We start from the raw sequence: 24,641 nt of genomic DNA on the forward strand, positions 1-24,641 counted from the left end.
TAACCATCAAGTCACAATAGGTTAAGCACTACCAGATGTTCTATAATGACAGGTAGCTAGACGTATTATATACACAGGAATACAGGAACAGATTATCTAAACCGAGGCTCGATTCTAGATGCTTGAGCAATTGTAGATTGACTAAAGAAAAGAGATATGAAACTATAAAAACACAAAGTGAACACTTTCACTTTAAATAGTTTGCAAATGTCACTATTGTGACATTAACCAAACTTATTCAACACGCGTCACTCTTGACACGCTGTGCAGTACTTGCAACATGGTCACGTGGCAAGTGTGACTGCTTAGCTGTAATCATATTTCTAATCGCACTAGTGCGATTATGGAACATTTGGTCGTAGAGGTTTGTTTGTCACACAACAAAGTATTTGAATATTTTTCGGTCTTTCTAAAGTCCGTGTTTGCATGCATACAGCAAGGTAAACCACCTCAAAAGTTTAATCCATGTGCTTGCTCTTGTTTTATTTAAAGGTTAAAATGAATGTTTTGTATTCAAGTTGTTTTTTATGGTATTTCTAATTTTTAAAAATTTTTGCCAAATGGTTGCAAAAATATGTATTGACTAATTTTCTTTTGTTGGAATCCTTGGCAAAAGCAATCTCTCAATCATAAGAACTACGTGGTTACGAAAGGTGTTCAAAATTGAAAATTTTTGTCTTTACGGTGTACTGAGTGTTAGCGACCTTATTAAAGAGCTTACTAAATAAATTTCACTTTTCTAGTTCTACAAAACTATTCTTGAAACTGTGCTACTCATAACGTTAAATCAAATACAACTTTTTTAACCTTTTGTTTGTCAAACAATTCAAATGCCAGTTTACTGTCATCAATAGAAGCCTTATAATCAATAAAATCTGTAAAATCCAGCTTTAATTGTTCAAATATTTCAAGTGCCTCAGCAAATAACGACCATGCATGACACCTTCCAAATGAAATGTTGATATTTTTAAGATAACACTCTAATCCATTGAATGGTAATTCATCATGACCCATACCTAAACTAGAAATAAACCCATTTCTACGCACAGCTTCATATGCAGTTCGTTGAGCTGATTTTGCACCGACACATTCCAATACTGCATCAAACCCGATATTGTTGGTGTCATTAGTGATTATCTTAGCCAAATCATCGGGGTTGGTTATATAATTGACCGTTTTGTAAGCGCCAAGCTTGGTTGCTTCTTGTAAACGTGAATCAACTCCATCGACAACAACAACCTTTTCAAACCCAAAATGTTTAAGTATTCTTAATCCACATAAACCAACTGGTCCAGCACCAATTTGTAAAATAGTTGTGTCCCTAGCTTGTTGAATAGCAACTCCTTCTGCAGATTTCTGGGCAAAGAAATCTCTGATTTTTTTAACTCCAAAATAACCAGTAATGAAAATATCTGCCATTAGCACATAAATTGAATCATCAACACCGTCATTGCTTGATGGTTTTTTAATCAAGGTATTTTCTGCATAAGGAACTCTGACGTATTCTGCCTGACCTCCATCAAGACCAACTTTACCAAAAGTATTAGTAACATCACATTGCCCCGAATACCCATGCTTACAATACCAACATTGGCCACATTGAATAGTAAATGTACTCAAGACGTCGTCACCAACTTTGAATTTGGTAACATCTTTACCTACTTCAGAAATTGTTCCAAGAAATTCATGTCCGATAATTGTGTCCACTGGACCTTTGATGTGACCTCGGTAACTATGAAGATCGGTACCACATAAACCTGAGTATTTCACTTTGATGATTACATCCAGCGGGGACTGGATTTGGGGGATTGGTCTGGTTTCAGTTCTGATATCATAAGGTCCATAATAGACCACTGCTTTCATTGTTGTCATTACTATAGTCTTGACTCAATTGGTGAATGAAAGTAAATGTATAATTTTCAAAAACACACCTCGACCTGAAAAGTGGGGCTAGGGAGATTCGCGCGGGTATAAGATTTTTCCGCTTTCTCCCAGGAGAAATATTTGCGTCGCGCAATTAGAATTACCTAAATAAGCCAAATGTATATTTAAAGAATCTATATCAAATACCTAACTAATGATTTCCAAATTATTCCTCTTAAATTAATGAACATTTGCTTATACTTTACTGCCCGATCAAGGAAATTATACATGCAAAAGAACCAAATGTTTATGCAGATAATATCTCCGATTATTGCATAGGTCATATATAATAATATGGTGAGGATTTTCAATAGAATTGATCCAGTAGATGAATTCAACGAAGGATAGTGCGTGGTTATCACATCAGAAAGTTTAAATATTAAACTATCGGTGTCTAACCGGCATGAAACTTTTCCATCTTTGTTCATGCAAGTAGTGACAAGTGTGGCCGACAATGTGTTGTATATCGCGGCATGTAAAACATTAAAACTTGACATTTCCGTACTGTTTGTGTACTGAAGAAAGTATAAGACATTACCATCATTTTTCATGATTATTTCATGTCGTTTCAACATTTCTAACGAATTCTGAAAAATATACGTGAATGCATCCCTCATGAAATGGTTTGAAAATGTCATGACGTCACAAAACACAAAGAATATGCGGATGATGCGATGGAAATATATGAATGAAGTGACCATAAACACAGTGAATCGAACAACCCGTAGGGTGAACATAATAACCTTTGTTATTGTGTCAAATGTAAAATCAAGGACATTAGCAACAGTCATATCTCGCCATATTTGAGTAAAGTTAACCACAAGAAGTGGGATCTTCCATAACCAGATGAAATAAAAATATTTGACTTCCGTCGTTGTGATCGAATCAAAAGTGTGTGGTTGGTTATCTCGTAATGCTCGTGACAATTCTTGGAGTCTTCTTGCTTGCTCCTCAGGCGGTAAGTTGCGCAAATGGTCAACTAATTGTCCTCGTTGAAATATTTCAAGAAGAGATGTATCAAGGGTTGCAAATATATCAGGAGTTCCATCCATGGTTGCTATTCTTAGTCTATGCTTGAATGTACTAGCTAATGTGGTGGTTGTAAGATCAAAAAATGCAGATTATGAATGCGGGAATAAAGATTTACCATGGGGTGGGAAAAAAAAAGCCCTTGATTGATAGTGCAAAAAATCTCATATGCTGCAAAAAGAAGTTCTATAATTATCACAGTTGAGATTCATATAATAGCAATAAAGTGTTATTCAGATATTCCCTAACTAACTGATTTATTTAATAGATATCCTATTATTCTCCTTTGTATTCATAAAGTTCTCTGCTCTATGAATAACTTGCCTTAATTTAGGAAATTTAGTTTCATGATTTGTAAACAATTCATCATCTTATGTTATAGACTTTAGTGTCAAACTTGTTGGGCTTTCTCGAAATTTCAAAATTCAATCAAAGTTACCCAATCCAAAATTTAAATCCCTGTGATAACAACGATAAATTCTACTTGTCGACTTTTGTTGATTCTTTAGAAGTTTGTAAAGTCTCAATAAACCAGTTTCTCACTGAACAAGACCGACCGGTGCTTCTAGAAGACTCCTTCTTTTTTTTTCACCAGCCTTAGTAGTATCACAACATAATTAAAAGAAAAGTGATTCTAAAGGGTTTGGTGTCTATCCTCGCAATAAATTCTCGTATTCCAAGAATATAACAAATATAGCCAAATGTTTAAGTGAAGCAAATTCAGAAATTAGCTTTCTTAAGTTATTAGAATTATAGACAACATGTGTACCCATTTTTACAGAGTTTATACTATTCGACAAGGTTACACAATAATAACTTCGAAAGTTTCAAGTTGATTCACATCAAACAATCCCTTAATTGTCGTAATGTCAATTTCAAATTCTTGAACAAAACGAATATTCAATTTTTTAAGCTTTAAGTAAGTTAAACCTTGTTCTTTAAAGGTAAAAGAATCTCCTAGATTAACAACCAAACATTTTGCCACCAAGCAACAGAATTCCAGTATCAAACTTTAATTTTATCCAATAGCACTTTTTCCGTAGTTCACACATCAAGATTTTAGTTTCTATTGATCAACAAATCTCACATTATTTCCATAATAGTTTGAGATGTGTATCCTAGAAATGATGATGACTTTAAAGAAAGTTAATCATATTTCTCACTAGGCCGAAATGCACAAAGAAAAGCATATTATGGTAATCTTAAATGATCTACCTTATTCAATTGATACACGCAAGTTTCACCATATTATTCTGGCTAGTAGGAATAATAATAATATGTTCTCCTTTGTAAATAAACTGTCTTAAATTTGGAAATTTAGACCCATTAAGTACAAATTATCCAACTTCCTTTAAAGAAACCCCCAGTTTATAAAATACATCACAAATTGCAAAGACTTTATCAATATATTTCCATGCAAACTCTAGATCATAACCTATAAATATCCTAGATATTGATTCTTACTGTTTGACTACAATTTCAACTAGGTCGGTATACACATCCCAATATCTATAAAAACACTGTATTTAAACATATTGGATTCAATGTGTTTGGAAGCAATCCTTCCAATACATACTTGTGACTGAAGCGAGGGCCAATTAAACCTAAGTTCTTAAATTATGGCAATTGTGAGATTAAAATCCTTATGTTGTTATCTTGACCAGTCCATTTTCTCGTATATTCCTCGAAGGTTTGAGCTTCCGGGTTTTCCATAACAATTTCTAAATATTTAAGTAGACTCAAATCCAATAATTCCCTAACAATAGTAATATTTGTTTCCTTCACCAATGCCATAACAATATTTAACGACTTCAGTCTCTTCCAAGATATTCCCCTATGCTTTAAAACTTCAAAGTCATCCAGACCATCCACTTCAATTTACAAAGGTTCTAATACTTGTAAAACTACAAAGAATATCCAGAACTATCTGTCGGTTGCCTCTTTTCCATAGATAAACGGTTATGTACTCTATCGTTAATCATCTCTGGCTGGATCACATGATTCTGTTTGCATTGGATGACCTGCAATAACCACAAATCCAAGTCTACGAATTTGTACAGGACAGATAATAATTTTATCAACATCAAAGTAGATATGGGGGATGTTTTCTGTTTATCTCCAGTTCTAACTCTATAACTTGATTGCTGCACCAGCAATACTTGATCTCACGCACATATTTTAAAGTTCACATCTAGAGCGATCGAGAAAAGTTCTCATATGTATTAATAATGATATAATTCTAGGTGAATAGATTTACGACATGATCAGCTACTAACAATGTGTCTTAAATATCATTATAATAAATTGAATGAAATAATGCAGAATTAAAAACATTATACAAATGACTATGTATTAGTCTCAATCGAGCAAAGTGAACTTGATTAAGGTACAAAAAATATCTGTCCTAGTATCTCATTCAGAAGCTGTATTTGTTCACCACATTCTTTCAGATTCAATCTCCTTCCTTTAACAGGCAGGTGTAGTTCTGATAATTCGCTCTTTTGAAGTTAATCCAATTAATACAAACTATCCAAAATTATTTGAAGTTTTAACAAGGTATTTTGCACATGTATAGTTGTTTCTTTAATTCAAAATTATATGATTAGTTTGTGAACTAATTGGGAGCACCAGCTCTTATAACTACCGTGAATATTTACATGGTTTTATGATATTATTTCTGTGCAAACAGTCAATATGCATTGTTTGGTTCAATGTACTGGATCATAACATTCCAAATAAGAAATGTCTTCCGAATGTATGTTATAAGGGTATTACTTAAGTCCTTTATTGTTTGATTTTCTATAACCCTGATATTGTTCAGCTCCTCATCTAAGGTTGAGCAAGCTTGATTCTTGGTTCTTCCATACGTTTTATAATCTGTTCAAATTCAACTGTAGGAATACTTAAAACTCTCCTAGCAGCAACTTTATTACTAACAAAATGTTGATCTTGTTGACTATATTTTAACAATTTCTTTATAAACAAGAAACATTTCATGCATGTTTGTAAATCAACTTCTAATTCATCTGTTAAAAATCGATTTGGAAGCTGTAAATCTGGTTCTTTGGCTTTGAATTCAAAGAAGGTAATAATTATTGCTGTTGCATACAAGGTATTTATATCGTAGCATATAAGTATGGGTAAACTGGACAATGTTTCTATTAAAGTGACTGAATTCTTAAGCAAATCCACTCTTTTCTTTGCAAAGACAGTGTCCTGATGCTCAAAATTATCTTCAATAAGTCTATCTCTAACTTCATAAGGAGATTCTATGTTCAAATCAAAATTCAATGCTTTTAGAATCAACTCTTCTCGATATAGCAATTGGTCTCTCCATCTCCAAAACATGTCACTTTGTTCATCTATAGGTTTCCCACTAGTGTTTTTCAAATTGCAAGCTTGCAATGCAATTTTATCCGGTTGTCGATACGTGTCATTCAATTTGCATGATATTGTGATTCCTGCACTGGCAACGTAATACTTTGAAGATGTTATAGGTAATCTCATATAAAAACGGTGCAAATAAATAGTGGCACTGAGTATAGTTCTTGCATCTAGTTTTAATTTTGAGCCTAATCGAATGACAAAGTCATGGATGGATTCCTTGGCCTTGAGTTCTTGAGAAATGGTCATTTTTTGATTTCTGGATGGTGAATGGTTCCAGAATGCATCTTCTTCAAAGATCCATGTTTCATCATGATGCTTAGTAACGGGTATTACTGGCCCTGTATCCTCTTCAGTCGGTATGTTCGTAGGTTCTGTCATGTTCACTTGAGCAGTCCAGCGGTGTCAGAGGTAGAGAGAAGAACACTTTTTTTAGACGCATTGTTAGCGTGAGAAAAGTGACCACAACTAATGGCAGCCAAAAACAAGTTGTGGGAATAAATGTTGCCAAACTGTTAAACAACCCCAATAAACTGAACCAGTAAAGTCACCAATTTATGTTACTTCAAATTGTTTAGGTAATAAGCTCACCAAAAAAACCCGCTGTGAGCCAGATTGATTGCAGGAAAAGTTGGCTGTAACTTTTTTGTCAATATCGTCATTAGTAACCAAATAAGCTTCAAAATAATTAAAGATTGATATGAGTCTATGGGCTAGTATATTTACCCCTATATATACCACCACTGACCGATTGCAATTCCACTGTTCTGCCTTATGACTTATCTCCAGTCAAAGTAGGTGGGTGGTACTTTTGCAACACCACTAATGATCAAGCATTCCTGCATATTACCTCAACCACCTACGATTTGTGAAAAATTTTTTTTAGAATCTCAGTTGAAGAATAGTTTCTAACCAATACACATAGAGACACAAGGAATATGTCTTCAGATAATTCATTTATGCACTTGGTTAGACCAGGTGTATCTGCACCAGCAGCTGCATCTACCGCCCATAATGCTCAAGTTAAGATCCACACTCCAGCCATGCTTTCTATTTTGGAAATTGTTTCCAAGCAAATAATTTCCAGCAACAAGAGAATCATTGGTACATTGTTAGGTTCCCGTTCTGAAGACGGTAACATATTCGAGATTATGGATGTCTTTATGGTTCCATGTAACGAAACCGGGGATTCTATTGCTATTGAAGATCAAACTCACAAGACATTATATCAATTATACAAAAAGAGTCACCCTAAACAATCCGTTTTAGGTTGGTTTGGTAGTTCCAACACCATTGATTCCACCACTAGTTTGATCCACGATTTTTACAGTAAAGGTGTCGACAGAGCTTATCCATTCCCTGCTATTCACTTGAATGTTGAATATTTAAATAATGATAACCAAATTGTTGCTCCTAAAGTGACTACTTATATTGGTGCTGCTGTTGGTAAACCAGCCACCACTGCTCAAATTGGCTGGAATACTAATGTTGCTACTAACTCATATATTTTCACTCCAATTCCAAACCAACTTATAAACGGAACCACCACTGAAAAGATTGCATTCAACAACTTACAACAAGGAGTTATAACAAACACCACCAATTTACACCAAGACTTAAGCTATTTATCTCAACAATTGGAAAAGGTAGATTCAAACCTTTCTGAATTGATAAACTACATTGATTCAGGAAAGTCAGACAATGTTGATTTGTTAAGACTTTTAAGTAACACATTATTAAACAGACCTCAATTGTTAAGTAACATTGAAGAATTGCAGAAATTATTCAGAGATCACAATCAAGATGTCATTATGGTTGAATATTTAACCAAGGCTGTTAAGGATCAAATTGAATTGAGTGCAAGATTAACTGCTGCCAGTGGTGAAAACAAGTATGAAGCTTAGGCTTGTGTATATTAGTGCGTACTCCCGTTTCTGTAAGAATAGAGTATAAAGTAGCTATGGTTATATAGTTCGGAATAGACTGAATTAATACAAATTTTGATTAGTGAAAGGCGCATACTAAATTTATTGCCGAATAATACTCAATCGTCTAAGCCGAACAAGGCAGGACTAGGCACCGGACACAGGGTAAAGCCGATACAAATCACATCTGATCCAACACTATTTACTCTAAATACTTTCTACAGATTAGACAAAAGCTTGCTTATACCTACATACTTCTAACATATGCAAAGTCAGTTTAACTTTTTAAACTGTGGATCCGTTTTAGCAATGTTACAGTTACCAATTCAATCTCATCGGAAAAAAAAACCAAACAGTGAAAAATTTACAGCCACAAAAAAAAAGAAGATAAAATAAGACAACCGTATCAATTCTCTTTATTTACATTCAGTAATCAACGCTTTCAAGAAGGCAAATCAATCTAATAGCTTTTACATTCAACGTGTGCATCTAATAGTTTTTCGTACACTCCCCATCTTATATTTTTACACCCCCAGTTTCATACTTACCAAGCACTTGATCTAGTTTTTTAACACCCCCTGTTTTTTTGCTTTATCCTACCAAAAGGACCAACCATATAAAGCAACAACGTTTCACACTAGGAAATACAAATAAGGTGGTTGTCAAATCAGAACATCACCGGTTATATTCCCAGATATATTAGCTTTTTTTTTTTACATATTCTCCATATTATGTTAAATCGAAATTTCCATCAACCATTTATACACATAACTAATACATTTATAAATAGAGATATATTATAAACAGGGAAATAAAGACTAATTTGCTAATAGAGGGTTGCTTAGATTTTTTTTTTTGAATTGATAATACAACACTTACAATGGGGAAAAGTCCACGGAAAGGAGTATCTGACAAGATATTCAAGAAAACTCCTACACAAACAACAACAACAGAAAAGAACAGAACCACACCTACCTATGCCGGCAAGAACTTAAAATCTTATAATCATCATAATTATGACCAGAAACGAAAATACAGTATCGCTGATTCAAGTTCGTCTTCAGATTCAGAAAAGACCAAATATACAAAGATATATGCTATTGATTCCGGATCCGATTCGGAGTCTTCCCTCACTGCTGTTTCCGATGAAGAATTAAGTAGAAAAGAGTTGGAAAAGGTTTATACTAAAGGTAGAAAAACAGTTGGTAAGAAAGTAAAGACCTATGCTAAGAAAAGAACACCTAAGAAAACAGTTGATTGGTCTGCATACCAGGAAGCAATCGATGATTCAAGCGACAATGAATATGATGAACACGATGAGGAAGAAGAAGAAGAGCATGATGATGATGACGAAGATGACGAGGAGCCGCATGACCTTGAAGGTTTATACTCCCTTATGAACAAACGAAGAAAAAGTAGACATCAACACGAAGACAGTGGAGAATCCGAAGAAGAGTCTGGAAATTCTTCTTCTGAAGCATATTCGTCTTCTGATGATGATTCAGAAATTGACTTTGTCAAATTGCAGCATGAAAGAAAAGCCAAGTCTATGAAGGCGGTAAGAGCTTTGAAGAACTTGCCTAAACAGAAGTACGACGAAAGTGCAATTTCAGATGATTCAGATGAATTATCAGATGTTCCTCTTGCTCCAAAGAAAGCAAATAATCGCAGAAAGAGTTCTATTATATTCAGAAAACGAGCAGATTCTGTCTTGCCTGAAGATATTAACTTTACCTTTGAATTTGACGATGCAGCCAAAGATAGTTCCGAAAATGAAGAACAAGAAGCCCAACCAGAACCAGAAGAAGAAGAGGATATCGGTGAAGAAGTTGATTATTCACCCACTATCCCTGAAGCAGAAGATAATATTGATGCATTTGATTTCAATTTTGATAACCAGTTAGTTCCTAAGATCAACGAAGAAGAAATCAATTCCGATGAAGATTATGAAATTGATGACAATGAATTGTTAGCTGCTTTACAAGTTGATAATGACATGGATGAATTAATTGAAAAGCCAACGCCAACCATGTCGAGACAAGGGTCAATTGTATCTGTTGATGATGAAGATGCGTTCTTGAAGGAAGAAGAAAAATTCTTGGTTAATGAATTTGAAAATAATGGATTTGACGAAGATGAATTGAATGTTGATGGGTTTGACAGTGACAATTCAAGCATAAGATTAATTACTTCTTTCAAAGGTATTGGAAATGAAGGTGACAGAATTAAACCAATTATTCAATATGAAACAAGTGAAGACAGTGAAGAAGAAGAAGATTATGAAGATTTTGTGGATTTTGATGTTCCATTATTTGACAAGAGTGATACTGAAGATAAACCTGTTGTCAGTTTAAACAAAGTTGATAAGAAAGCTTCAAAAAACAAGAAGAAAAGCAACAGTGACGAAGATGATGATTCATACTTGTGGAATTATTTCTTTAGTTCAGATAATAATTCAAGTGAAGGAGAGCCAGATGAAACTGATCCAGTTGAAGATTTATTTAAGGAGATTGACAACAGCAACATTCCTAAGAAGAAACAACCAATTACTGCCCCAGAATCTTCATTTAATGACTCTTTGGACATGGATGATGATTTAGATTATGATAGTGGAGAATCTACCGATGTTGATTTATCATTACCTTCTAGCAATACCACCGTGGGTTCAAAATCAGCCAAGGAAGTCTTGTCTTCTAAAACTGCCGATTATAGACCACCAGTGCTCGGATCATGGATTACAATTGATAGTAAACCATTTGGAATTATTGATGGGTTATCAACAAGAAGTTTAACCAAACAAGAACCAAGAACCACCATCCCTTCCACCAAGAAAGTCATCATACAACCAGTACCCCAAGCAGTATCTGATGATCTGGCTTTAGGGTTAGATGAGTTATTAAATGTGAGTGAATTAGACGATGATGATGAAAATGATGTCAAAATCTGGCGTGATTTCAATAACCAAAAGAAACTGGTTCCATTAGGTGCATTTAGAAACAAATCAGTATTACAAAATTCATTAATCCAGCCTGAAAAGGTCATTAGTCATAAACCAGCTGATTTTAAGCGCAGATATTCAAATCAACATCAAATCAAGAAACACCCTCATCGTTCTTCTAAACTGAAACGAAGAAGACAATCAATAATGGAAGCAGTAGCCGAAGGATTTAGACCCACAAAATCGGGATTGTTTCATGAAAATGCAATGGTTGATGTAGAGGAAGTCTTGGGCGATGATCATGATTTAATGATGCTTATTAAGGGATTATAGTATATTAATTTGTTTTTGGGTTTGGTTTGAGGTTAGTCTTAGCGTAAGTGTTGTTTTTATTTTTTAATGTTAAGGTATAAATATTAATTACCTGTAGTATAAACCAATACTTGGTGGGTTGAAAAGATCAATCCACATGGTTTTAAATTTACCTTCCATTAGAGAAGCTTAAAGTAAAACACGTAAACCGCTCGAGAGTAAACTTTTCCAGTTTATCACATTCTATTCTTTCAGGAAAACAAGTTGACCTCACATGCCTAAGCCTTAGTACATTATAAAGCGGTTCCCATATATCTTATAGGTTATGTGATATACTAATAGTTTTGATTTAGCACAATTACTTTCATATATTATAATTCCCCCTCCCCCTTTCTCTAAATTGAAACAATATATTTAGTATAATTGATTCGCATTACTCTATAGCCCTAAGAAGGAGTACTTTTATGCGTAAGGTCATTCGCTAGAATGTTATTTAAAGAATTAGCTTCTGTTGGAGCTCCCTAAAGCTAACAGTGGGTGGGAATAGATGACATGAATGGTTACTAGGAACCACAAACAGCAGGTACTAGGAATTTTCGGAGAAGTTTAATACTTCTATGTTGTTGGGAATATAACCTATGTTAACCTTCTCTAGTTTACAAAGAGATAGGTCTAAAAAAACAAGTTTGAAGCTAAATTTGCTATCAAACAAGGGAAAAATCAGTGTTAACTCGGTGATTGGATTATCATGTAAATGTAACGTGGTAATATTAGGAGGGATTATCCAATCATTCAAGTTAGTGATTTGATTGTCCAGAAGGTTTAGCATTTGCAAATTAACGAGTTTTCTCCAATCAACATATGAACATTTATCTTTAATTTTATTATTGCGTCCAAATGTAACCGTTTTAGCGATGACGGAAACTGGAAATGGTACAAATCGTAAGGCATACAAGCAGCTAAGTACAAGTCTTGTAAGTTCTCAGAGAATTCAAATCTAGTTGCTAGGTTGTCACATACCCATTAGTTACTTGAAAGGTTTAATATCTGAAAACTTTGTGGTAAGTTGGATAAAATTGAATTATTGTTATATTCATTACCTTCAAGATATAGAAGCTTCAATTTCATAGGCTATCCAATTGTATTATTTGTTTCTTCCAACACTTTATCGCTTAAATAGCTATAATCCATCTACAATTCAGTTAAATTTGTAGGCCAATCCTTCCACGAAAAATTCGTTATTTAACAGCCCGATATACTTACAGAAGTTAATCCAGCAGGAAGATCATCGATAGTTTCGGATCCAGGTAAATTAAGATCGACATATTTGGAATTAATTGAAATGTATTGGACCAATTCGGAGTAAAGAATTTCCAAAGTTTAAGGGAGCTTCACAGCTTGCCAATGTTCAAACGCCACCCGTACAAATCTAAATGTACAAAGATTAAGATGTCCTGCCAATATACAATTATTAATTTAGCCTTGATTAATCGGGGTCAAATTCATTTCTGCGAAGGTTAATCTTTTCAAGTTGTTAAACGATAATAAGTAATTGAAATCAGCAATTTCAATCTGACAACGCTAAAGAACCACATGTAACATTTTGACTTTACTAATTCTTTCTTGATATATATCCAATAATTCTCGGACATTTTCAAAACCATCAACTCTATGTTGAAGAAACGAGTCTTTTGTTGATAACTTATGGAAAGCTATCCAAAAAAAAATAAGAAATTGCATTCACTCCAACAAATTTAATGCGCCTGCCAGCAATAGATGGACCAAAATGTTCATTTATCTTTGGACTGATAACAAAATTAAGCTTACTATAGAAATAATTAGAGGCAACCCACCGGATATTAGCATTTGGAAATTTCAAAAAGAAATCAGGAAAATAAGTTGAAGGAAGTAATTTATAGAGATTATAATCTCATTAGGAATAATAGGGAAGTAATTTGTTAAAAATTTGCCCAACTCTTGAGAGACATTGGTAGACATATTTACACCTCTTATACAAACGTCACTCAAAACTAATAACTATCTGAACAATGAACTATTTTAAAAAGAAAGGAAGTAAAAAAAAAGTTAAGGTTGAAATGCGTATCAGAAAAAGAGGTACTTGTTATTGAGGATTCTCAAAATCAACTGAAGCATAAGTGCTATCAAATTAGGAAAAGCATGGAGATAGCTGTATATTGATAAATGCATAGAGTACAGCTCATTACACGTCTCATTTCTGATTACGTCAACAATGAAATTACTCCGTTTCTGTGTAAGATTAGAGACATTGTTTGAAGTCGAAGACTAATTATAGTGGTTGATAAGAAAAAAGTAAATAATTTGTGTTGAAAGGTGTCCCCACCCCCCTGAATCCTGGTAGGGGATATAAACAGAAGAATTTGTTGTACTCTGTACGAAATTAAAGCTTAGCAATCAACAGGGTTGCACCCATAGAGTTTTTAAAATAGTACGAGCGTTAAATCTCAGATGTTCCACGGTGCGGCTCAAAAAAACGTGCCTGTTTTAAATTGGAGATCTCGACAATGGGAAAATAAATTATTTAAAAAAAAATCTCAAAATAATTATGTAAACAATGGTAGCTCACACTACACACACAATGACCAGGTTAAAGTTTGATATTGGGAGATCCAAAACAACACAATTTGGAAATTTATGGTAAGAAAAAGCCTTTTCCTTATATACATTTTCTTCGTTCGCTTGAACTTGTTTTCATATACTGTTGTACTGATTAAGACTCTTTGATTATGCTGAAGCCGAAATATTATGTATCACGACAAATTGTGAGACAAGCTTTATATGTTAGTGCCTTAGTCTGGATAACATACGCCACATATTGGCTATGCTCAAACGATAACAATCAAAACGTCTTAGATCCATCTGAATATTCGATATATGATATGAATAGTGAACAATACATCTTGCAACAAAAATTACATCCACCTGAACCACTGCTGCCGCTGCCGAAACCGATCAAGAAACCCAGTGGTGATTTCAAGTATCATTCGACCGTGTTGACATTACAAACTAAAATGATAACTAACGACGATCGTGGGATAGATAAACATTCATTAATATATAATGACATATTTCAAGATCATGGCGTGGATTCCGTGTTTGGGAACTTGGATTTTAATCAACGATGTGATTTGTATTTCAGAAACTTGTTTTCCCATGATCACAATTGGGTTTTTGATCCTAATAGGCAGTTGAACGATTTTGAATCTGAAGAATTTAAAGAGTTTGCGAAGGAAAATGAAGAGGCATTTAAGAAAGCATATGAGGAAATTGATTCTGTTAGAGTCAGTCTCCGTCAATTCATACTGGAACAATGGTTACAGAAAACTGCAGTGGTTAGGGAACAAACCATGAGTGATTATCTTGCCACTACGAGAATTTTCAATAAATGCTATGTAACCAATGACAACAAGGACCAAATCAAGAAGAATGAAGATTTCATATCTCAGCAGAGACAAATCTTGGAACAGTCTGGTAAACAAGTTACTCCATTTACAAACACGAAATTTGAAAGTATGCTTGATCCTTCAACCTATGGAGCTTCTAAGTTTGAATATCGTGTTTATCCTTGGTTATCCCGCTCTTTCCCGATATATGAACGTTGGACTGGTGAAGTGTTCAGTAACCCTCCTAATATGAAACAATTACTTAAAAGTAGTAACCAAGAATCCAAAAAGAGTATAAACAAAAAGGCATCAAAGACTCAATCAAAGTTCTTGAATCAGTTGAAAAACTCAAGCAATGGTAAAGGTATTGTTATATCAATCGCAGATAAGCATGTTGATGATACAGTTAACTTAATCCGTTTACTACGTGCTTTAAAGAATGCCCTTCCTATTGAAATTGTATACAATGGAGACTTATCCAAGGAATCGAAAAAGAAGATAATTATAGCCGCAAGAGAAGACTTTAAGACATTACCAAGGTCATTCAACAATGTCGCTAATATGTTTGGACCCGGATATTTTGATCCTAACCAACATGGGTTACCAAGACAAGAGGTTTGGTTTATCAATACCAATAACGTTTTGAACAATAGTTATAAGGAAAAATTTCAAGGGTTTGCTAATAAATTGTTAGCTACTTTATTTAATTCATTTGAAGAGTTCATACTAATGGACGCAGATACAATCATAATGACCAATCCAGAACATTTCTTTGCCCTTTCAGGGTACGTTAAATCAGGAGCTTTGTTTTTTAAAGACAGAGCTATTTTCTCAAGACGTTCACGAGGAGACGCCACCATGTTTAAAAAGTTGAGCCCTTCTATAGTCGACAAACTTATGTTTGATATTCCAATAATGACAGATCACTCGTTGAAGCGAGAATTTTTCAAAGGATTACATCATTATATGGAATCAGGATTGGTATTGCTTAACAGAAACAAACATTTCAGTTCAATTTTATTAATGCAACAATTGAACTTTATAACTACTATAACTAATAAGGTTTATGGAGATAAAGAATTATTTTGGCTTGCATTTGCATTAAATGGTGATGAAGATTACCAATTCACAGATCATTTTGCAGCATCAGCTGGTGAATTAACTCCAGCTGCAGAAAGAGTAAAACTGGATGGAGTCAATTATCAAGCTCTTGAAATTTGTTCAGCCCATCCAGCCCATCTTAATCCAGACGATGGAACCTCATTGCTCTGGATAAACTCTGGATTCAGAAATTGTCACAAGGCAAACAGTATAGACTACGGATCAGAGTTGGTCCTTGGTACCAAGTTCAAAAATATTAAAACCGAAGAAGCATTCAAAGCATTCTATTCTTCTCCATTAAGAATCACCCATGCCATTGTACCTCCATTAAGTCCCGATTTGGGACTTTTGGAAAACATTGAAGGTGAACCATCAGGGGGATGGATGCTTGAAGGGTATTGTTCTGCTTATATGTTTTGTGGTTATTCCAGTATTGGTGGGAAAACTACAAGTGGGGAATCCAATAAATTGGAAGGGAAATTGGTTACTTTTGATGAATCGGCTCGAAATTTATTCAATTATCTAGGTGATATTTGGGTAGGAATAGAATAGTAGACAGTTTTGCATAATACAAGCATGATTTTATAGACAAGTAGTAGTTTTATGCTGTTCGATAGCTTTTAACACCGTTGCTACCAAACAATAAACATTCAATAAACATTCAATAAACTACGCTCAGCTTTTAATATGTCTAACTACGAGTGGATTCTTTTAATATTATTTCTAAATGAAACTAGATAGGGATAACGGAACTACAGAATAAGCTAGTTCATTCCTTAGTCTAGGGAGGTGGCTTAATATCTCGCCTTAGCTTGCGGGGATATACAATATTTTGAACAGAGTGTTCATTTCTTTTAATTAATATTGTCAGAAATGAGATAGGGGATAAAGTACGAGGAATTTAAATGAACAATGAATGTAAAGTTTCGATATTATCAAACCGCCTTTCTCTTTCTCGTAATTCATTGTACTGAACACACAAGATTTATTTTTTTTTTGTCTGGTGGTTAAACATTTCTCAATATCGGCTGTAAAATATTTCAAAATGTTTACCTTATAAGTGCTAGGTAGGTTCAATCAAGGTCTACATAAAACACAGTGAATGTGTAGTAAATCTGGATATCAATATAAGAATTTCTAGTCTGATAATTGTATGACTTAAAGAATGACTTGTCCTTTTCGAAAAGTGTGGTGTGGGGATCCCTTGTGAATAATAAAAATAATTTCGTATATTAATTAACAAGGGCACTAAAAATATCATCACCTAGAACTGCATATTTCCAGGAATATAGAAATTTCATCACCTGTTGCTTACTTGTCTTAAAGATGACTGGATTGTATTTTCAAAGCGTTGCTTCAATGAGGAATCTGGGATCGAGATCTAAGATTTTTTTTTTTTCAGGGTCCCCGTGTTTGGGACAGTTGTGACCAAGTGACACATTCCTTCTGTCACATTCCGCAAGAAACTTTTCTCAAGATAACAGTATCCTTGTCTAAATCTTTTGCTGTATCTATCTCATGTTAACAGCTAATAATTATAGAGCAGTTGACCCGCGGAATACATTGCGGTTTCAATTGCAATTCTATAGACTTGCTTTTAGATCTTGCACAAAAAAATTTTTTCTAAAAATAATTTACGTAATAATTTTATTTTCCAACAATACAAATTAATGAGAACAATAGGATGAAATGTTTAGTGTCAAACAAAGGACAACAAGCCCTTACTTGGACGTACAGATGATTTGTGTAAAATATAAATATGTCTTTATCTCCCTTTTCTTCTTCTTCTCTGCACTTTTACCGTCACATCTTTGGTTACAGCAACTTCATGTACAAATATGCCAAAGTGGAAATCAAATTCAAAGTTTAATCTCGCAGTTTATGGTGGTGGTTTTCTTTGGGTTCTATGCATAACATATTTCATACATTATAACTATCTCCGATCAGAACATTCACTAGTGCCCATTTCCAATCCAGAAAATAATGCCGACTACCATGGTAATGTATTTGCAGAGCAGGAGGAAGAACAAGAATCTGATAAATCCCGTCCCGAATTGACTCATGATCGAACTTTTTTGATGTTAAAACAACTAGTTTCTAAAAAGGCAAAGGGATCAGACATGTATGGGACAATATATGACAAAATATTCAAGCATCATGATTTATCATCCGTGATTGCAAATTTGGATTTTAATGAACGTTGTAACCTTTATTTTAAGAATTTGTTCTTACAAAACCATGACTGGAAGCTTGATCCTCATATTGATTTGGATTTACATTGGGATGGTGACGAATTTAAAGGCTATTTTCAGGACCACGAGACAGAGTTTCTTGAAGAATTCAACAAAAGGCTATATCTCCCTCAAGATAAAGAAGAATATAACAAGCATTTTGAGGAATTCGTAAGAAACAAATTTAAGGCTTACAAACAACCCTATTTGGACCGAGAAATGGTGGATTCATTAACTACTTTTAGGATCTTCAACCAATGTTATCTTGATGGCCAAACTAAATCCCAAAAATTTATAACCGAACAAAAACAATTTCTTAATCGAGTTGGAAAAGCTGCTGCTCCATTTCAAGAAATTCAATCCGAAAAATTAACTGATTTTTCCACTTATGAATCATTTGAACATAGGGTGTATCCGTGGTTATCTTTTGAATATCCTGTATATGAACATTGGAGTGGTGCTACTTTTTATAAACCTCCAAATTTAAAGAAGGTTGATTTCCGTGGGAAAACAACTAAACGTTCTTTTGCTTCTAAACCCAAAGCTGGTCCAAAATCACAATTTTTACGTGAACTTAAATCTTTATCTAATGGACGAGGTATAATTTTAACCATGCCTGAAAGTCATGTGGATTCAACTGTTAATTTGATTCACTTATTAAGAGCATTAAACAACAAATTGCCTATTCAAATTGTTAGTACCGATGATATATCCTTAAAAGCCAAGAGAAAACTAGTTGCTGCTGCTCGTGATGATTATGTGACCCTACCCAAATCATTTGAGAAAGTCGCCGAACACTTCCCTAAAGATTATTTAACTAAAAATGGAGGATTGCCTAAACAGGAGCTCTGGTTCGTTAATGCTCATAATACAATCAATGACCTCTATCGTGACAAATTTGTGAGTTATGCTAATAAATTCATTGCCATTTTGTTCAACTCATTCGCGGAATTCATGTTAGTTGATGATGATACTGCCATGATGAAAAGTCCAGAGTGGTTTTTTAATTTGAAAGGATACACAGAAACAGGAGCTTACTTTTATAAAGATAGAACATCTCCTGAACGAAGAGCAATAAGTGATGGAGAAATGTTTCACAGAATGAGTCCTTCCCTTGTTGATACAATCATGTTTGATATTCCAGTAATGACGCAACACACATTAGATCGAGAATTCTTCAAAGGATTATTCCACTATCAAGAAGCTGGGATGGTATTAGTGGACAAAATCAAGCATTTCAATTCCTTATTAATGGTTACCCAAATCAGTTTCTTTGGTCCCGTCCATGGGAAAATGTGGGGAGAAAAGGAAATGTTCTGGCTAGGATTTGCCATTAATGGAGATGAATCATACGAGTTCAATGAAAATTTCGCCGCCGCAATCGGTGAACTCACAGATTTCCGTGACAGACATAGATCTGATGGCTCTCATCACCGATCTCGAGAATTATGTTCCAATCACCCGGGACAAATATATGATGGTGATGGACATACTTTATTGTGGATCAATTCAGGATTAAGATTCTGTCATCAAGCCGAACAAGTTGATTTTGAGGACGAATTCAAACTTGGAAGTCGATTGAAATTTCTTCATGATATAGAAGCATTCAAGGCTTTCTACTTTGCGCCATTACGTATAACCCATGCCGTTGTGCCTCCATTGACAGATGATTTACAACCAAGAGGTAATTTCCAAGATGAGCCTGGTTATGGGTGGATGATGGAAGGATCGTATTGTCGAAGATATTTATGGTGTGCATACTCAAGTGTGGGTGGAGAAGGTCATAATGGTCGTGATAATTATGTTGAAGGTACCATTGTTGACTTCACTCAAAAAGAGCAAGATTTATTTAAGTATTATGGGGATATTTGGGTTGGCCAAGAATAGATTTATTTAGTTATAAAATAGAAGTACGATACATATTACGTTTAAATGTAGGAAGTCGTATTATAAACTACTTTGTAGGCTCTTTGATAAGTATTTTTTTTTTTTCCAAAAAAAAAGATATTGAACATGCTATCGGTGAAAGGGGGTAACAGTTCAACCCACAGCAATGACCAATGTCAAAAACAGAAAATCCTTAAGAATAAGAAACACCAAGCTATCCAACTATCTATGTTAATAAAAAAAAATGTTAAATCTCTTTGTAAAGCGTGTCATCTTTATGCAAGGACAATGCTAATCTTCTCTGTATTGTTAAAATTGACAAATGTACTATCCCGAAAGATAGTACGAACAAATAATTTATCTAGTTTTCCTAACCAACTAAATATCACGTGATCACAACTGGTAGCCTTGTGCTTTTTATAGATCTGCCCAAAGGTGTAAAGATTGCATAAAGTCCATGAACTCATCATCTATTCCTATAACTAACTTTGAATTTATCCAATGATGTTATGGAAGTCCTTTTTTTTTGTTTTATTTAATATATGTTTTACTTGAACTTTTGGCATAGATTCGCAAAAATTGGTATACTAACTTTGTTAGAATCCACTAGAAGCACATAGCTTACCAAACAATATACATTGTAGAGATGATGTAGGTATTATAAAACTGAAAGTTTGGATAGAGATATAATTACTAGAGTCACAATACAGGTTTCGGTTATACCAAGGTATTACAAAAATGATATTCGCGCATATTTTTCAGTAGTTTAATACTGAAATATTCCAGATGAAATCCTTCAACGTTTCGAATTATGGTAGAACTTACAATTTATAGCCATGAAATAATGGGGTGCACAATATGAGATAGCCATGATACTGGCGTAAATTAGTTTGATCCCCCCAGTTTGCAGCTACCAATGTGTGTTAAAAATCACTCTAAAAAATATTTAGATGGAACAATTACGTATTGTTAAAAATAATTTGAAGGTCATCAAATCTATTGTGATCATTAAAAGAAGCCATGTTTTTTGCTTTAAAATGTAGATAAACTACTTCTCTTCCTAAGCTAGCATGCCGATGAAGTATAAATCCAGAAGGTATACCGTTGGTATTTCCGTGCTTGTATTTTGGATAATAGTGATGTTATATTATTTGCAATGGTATATAGCCCAACCACAATTTGAAATTGCAACTCAATCAGTATACATTTCGGAATCTGTTGTTCTCGAAAATTTAGGAGCTTGGGAAAGGACAAATGTTGTTAAATATTTGAAGAAATTATATTCCAAAGATAATGAAGCTGGTCTGGACAAGTATTCTAGTATTTATGATCAAATATTCAGTCGTCATGAGTTTACTTCCATTCTTGCCAATTTAGATTTTGATCAAAGGTGTGAATTATACTTTAAAAAATTGTTTGAAGGGAATCTTAATTGGTTTCTTGATCCTTCCGTTGATTTGGATATTCATTTTGATAGGGCCGAATATCGAGAATTTAAAACTAATCACAAGGAAACTTTGGAAAAAGAATTCTATGAAGGCAATGTCATTTCGGAAGGAAATGACCAGTTTGAGGAGTTTGTCAAATCAAAATTCCAGGAATACAAATCACCACAGCAGGAGCAAACAATGGTGGATTATATATCTACATTGAGAATATTCAACAAGTGTTATGTTGCTGATACTCGAGTGCATTCTCAGTTTATTCAGGAACAAAAACAAAAGGTATCCAAGCTTGCAAAAGATTCGGGTATGGTTATATCTTCCGAAATTAAGCAGGTACAAAAGCCTTACAGTTTATCATCATTTGAACAAAGAATATACCCTTGGCTTTCTTTTGAATACCCTATTTATGAACATTGGAGTGGAATCAGATATTATCAACCACCGGATTTAACCAAACCAATCATACAGCAAAAGTCCAATTCTAGAAAGCGAGACAGAACAAAATCAAACAATTTTTTGCAGGAATTTAAACAGCTATGTAATGGCAAAGGAATAGTACTAACTATTCCAGAATCAAGTGTGGATACGGCAGTAAGATTAATTCACTTATTACGGGCATTAAACAATAAACTACCCATACAAATTCTCTATTATGAGGAATTATCTTTTGCGGCCAAACAAAAGTTAGTTGAGGCTGCAAGGAATGATTGGTATATATTACCGAAATCTTACGAAAATGTCAAGAGCTATCTCGGCGCAAATTATATAAACAATCGTGATCGAGGGTTGCCTAAGCAAGAAGTCTGGTTTGTTAATATCTATGGTACAATTGATAGGTTTTACAGGGATAAATTTAAATCCTACTCGAATAAGTTATTAGCCACGATTTTCAACTCATTTAATGAATTTTTGTTAATTGATGATGATACAGTATTTTTAGAAAACCCAGAATTCTTTTTCCAATTAGAAGGATATCAAAGAACTGGAGCATATTTTTATAAAGATAGAACATGTCCCGCAACCAGACCGATTGAAGACGGGACTTTCTTTAAAACATTGGGTCCGTCCTTGGTTGACTCAATTGTATTTGACATCCCCACGATGACCAAATATACTACTCAAAGAGAATTCTTTCGTGGATTACGTCACTACATGGAATCAGGATTGGTTGTGTTAAACCGAGACAGACACTTTAGCTCGATATTAATGATGGCTCAAATAAACCTTTTAAAACCAGCAAGTTCAAAGCTATGGGGCGACAAAGAGATGTTTTGGTTGGGGTTTGCCATTAATGGAGATGAGGAATATGTTTTTAATGATTACTTTGCAGCTGCTGTTGGTGAACTAACGGGAATAGACGACCGACAACGACCTAATGGAACCCCACACCATTCCAAAGAAATCTGTTCTTCTCATCCTGGTCATATTAGTGAAGATGGTAGAACGTTACTTTGGTTCAATTCAGGATTCAGATTTTGCAATAAAGCAGACACCGTTGACTTTGACAACGAGATTAAGAAACAGCAACGGTTTAAGAATTTTCATGCTGGTGATGCATTGAAAGCGTTTTATTATGACCCTGTTCGTATTTCCCACGCAATCATTCCTCCAGTTACTGAAGATTTTACCGCAAGGAAAAACAATCAAGATGAGCCAGGAAAAGGTTGGTATAGGATGAGCAGCTATTGTTCTGGGTATTTATGGTGTGCATATTCTAGCGTCGGTGGTCGTACCAACTCGGGAGACGATAATACGATAGAGGGTAAAATCATTACTTTTTCGAAACAGGAACGAGATTTGTTTACCTATTATGGTGATATTTGGACAGGAGTAGAGTAGCCCTACCCCCCCCCGTGTATTCTTTTATCATTTTTTGTTTTTACTTAAATTGCTTTAAGTAAGAGCAATGTATAGCGCTTATACATTTTACTGGAATGATGCAAGGCTAGGTAGGGACATTCAAAACTAGCATATATAACCGATGATTTGAAATGACTTAAACCTATTGTTATAACATAGCTAAAAGAGAATATTCCATACAGTTATGCATGCTATCCGAGGGACTGTTCGAGACCACACGTCATCCCTAAATAAAATTTAAACTATTAATTATAAACTTCAATACAGAAACTTTTTCGTAATGTATGAGTTCATAACCATTACCACGTTCTTTGAAATGCATAGAAAATTATATTAAAACATGACAGATACTTCCAACCTATCAGAAATTGTATCGTCTAGTTCTTCTCGTCATAAGCTGATAACACGATCCAAGAATTGCGATGAATATAGAAAATTAATTCATGGCATTTGTTAAATGTGATATATATATCAAGAAAACTACATGCCACGGAATTTTGTACTATCATGATACCTTAACACACTCTACTTTTATCGATTCCCGAAAGGACAATTTAATACACGTAAGCTATCAAATTTCTTAGACATTTAAGAAATTTAAATATTTCTTAACAGTCGTGTTCATACATGGAGATGCATAGAGTTTGGATTATTTTTCGTACCAAGAGTAACCTTGAAATAATTTTCTAGCGCATGTATAGTCATGTGAAAAGAAAAAAAAAGTCTGGGTGACACCACCACATCATTTAGCCGTGACATGATTCACCCCCACTATCATTACGGAATTCCAGAACTAGATTTCGTAATTAATCATACAGAAATGGATCATTCATAAATGAAATAATTTCCTAGCACGTGGCTGCTATCTTGCTTGTGGAATCTTTCTACATTGGCTTATTATTTTGTCTAGAGAACGTTGCTATGGTAATGCGACTGCTAAATTTACTTACAAGGCAGAGCGGTAAAACAAAAGTTTAAAACAAAAAAAGAAAGAAAATAAAACTAAAAATAAAAATAAGAATAATAATAATAAAAACACGCCTGCCCGGTTAGATAGATCATCCGTGCCAATAATTTTTTAATAGAATTTTCCTGTAATAAAAATATTTTGGCTTTAAATTACGTATATAATTAAAGATGTAGCCCATGACTTGTACAAATTGGCATACTAATCCTCTTCCTGT

The 24,641-nt window shown here is 34.2% G+C and overlaps 8 protein-coding genes across 8 annotated transcripts; 5 read left to right on the forward strand and 3 right to left on the reverse strand. All coding sequences in view use genetic code 12, as the record gives it.

Annotated features, from left to right (window-relative positions):
* Positions 1–629: 629 nt before the first annotated feature.
* Positions 630–1,897, reverse strand: SPAPADRAFT_62918 (uncharacterized protein; the record flags this gene model as incomplete). Its single annotated transcript, XM_007376995.1, has 1 exon — positions 630–1,897. The coding sequence occupies one exon, from the start codon at positions 1,861–1,863 to the stop codon at positions 775–777; it is 1,089 nt and encodes a 362-aa protein (XP_007377057.1).
* A 160-nt stretch (positions 1,898–2,057) lies between these two features.
* On the reverse strand, positions 2,058–2,975 carry SPAPADRAFT_142568 (uncharacterized protein; the record flags this gene model as incomplete). The annotated part of the gene is made up of 1 exon (XM_007376996.1): positions 2,058–2,975. One exon carries the CDS (start codon positions 2,973–2,975, stop codon positions 2,058–2,060), a length of 918 nt encoding a protein of 305 aa, XP_007377058.1.
* Positions 2,976–5,164: 2,189 nt separating this feature from the next.
* BUR2 (Bur2p) lies at positions 5,165–6,735 on the reverse strand (the record flags this gene model as incomplete). Its single annotated transcript, XM_007376997.1, has 1 exon — positions 5,165–6,735. One exon carries the CDS (start codon positions 6,715–6,717, stop codon positions 5,782–5,784), a length of 936 nt encoding a protein of 311 aa, XP_007377059.1.
* A 525-nt stretch (positions 6,736–7,260) lies between these two features.
* Positions 7,261–8,581, forward strand: SPAPADRAFT_62921 (uncharacterized protein; the record flags this gene model as incomplete). The annotated part of the gene is made up of 1 exon (XM_007376998.1): positions 7,261–8,581. One exon carries the CDS (start codon positions 7,275–7,277, stop codon positions 8,238–8,240), a length of 966 nt encoding a protein of 321 aa, XP_007377060.1.
* Positions 8,582–9,074: 493 nt separating this feature from the next.
* On the forward strand, positions 9,075–11,589 carry IFH1 (Ifh1p; the record flags this gene model as incomplete). Its single annotated transcript, XM_007376999.1, has 1 exon — positions 9,075–11,589. One exon carries the CDS (start codon positions 9,142–9,144, stop codon positions 11,530–11,532), a length of 2,391 nt encoding a protein of 796 aa, XP_007377061.1.
* A 2,687-nt stretch (positions 11,590–14,276) lies between these two features.
* Positions 14,277–16,586, forward strand: SPAPADRAFT_52212 (alpha-mannosyltransferase; the record flags this gene model as incomplete). The annotated part of the gene is made up of 1 exon (XM_007377000.1): positions 14,277–16,586. One exon carries the CDS (start codon positions 14,277–14,279, stop codon positions 16,584–16,586), a length of 2,310 nt encoding a protein of 769 aa, XP_007377062.1.
* A 1,240-nt stretch (positions 16,587–17,826) lies between these two features.
* SPAPADRAFT_62923 (alpha-mannosyltransferase) lies at positions 17,827–20,498 on the forward strand (the record flags this gene model as incomplete). The annotated part of the gene is made up of 1 exon (XM_007377001.1): positions 17,827–20,498. The coding sequence occupies one exon, from the start codon at positions 17,873–17,875 to the stop codon at positions 20,150–20,152; it is 2,280 nt and encodes a 759-aa protein (XP_007377063.1).
* Positions 20,499–21,222: 724 nt separating this feature from the next.
* SPAPADRAFT_68245 (alpha-mannosyltransferase) lies at positions 21,223–23,436 on the forward strand (the record flags this gene model as incomplete). Its single annotated transcript, XM_007377002.1, has 1 exon — positions 21,223–23,436. One exon carries the CDS (start codon positions 21,223–21,225, stop codon positions 23,434–23,436), a length of 2,214 nt encoding a protein of 737 aa, XP_007377064.1.
* Between the last annotated feature and the right edge of the window lie 1,205 nt (positions 23,437–24,641).

Source organism: Spathaspora passalidarum (assembly GCF_000223485.1).
Source record: "Spathaspora passalidarum NRRL Y-27907 unplaced genomic scaffold SPAPAscaffold_6, whole genome shotgun sequence".
NCBI classification, from domain to species: domain Eukaryota; kingdom Fungi; phylum Ascomycota; class Pichiomycetes; order Serinales; family Debaryomycetaceae; genus Spathaspora; species Spathaspora passalidarum.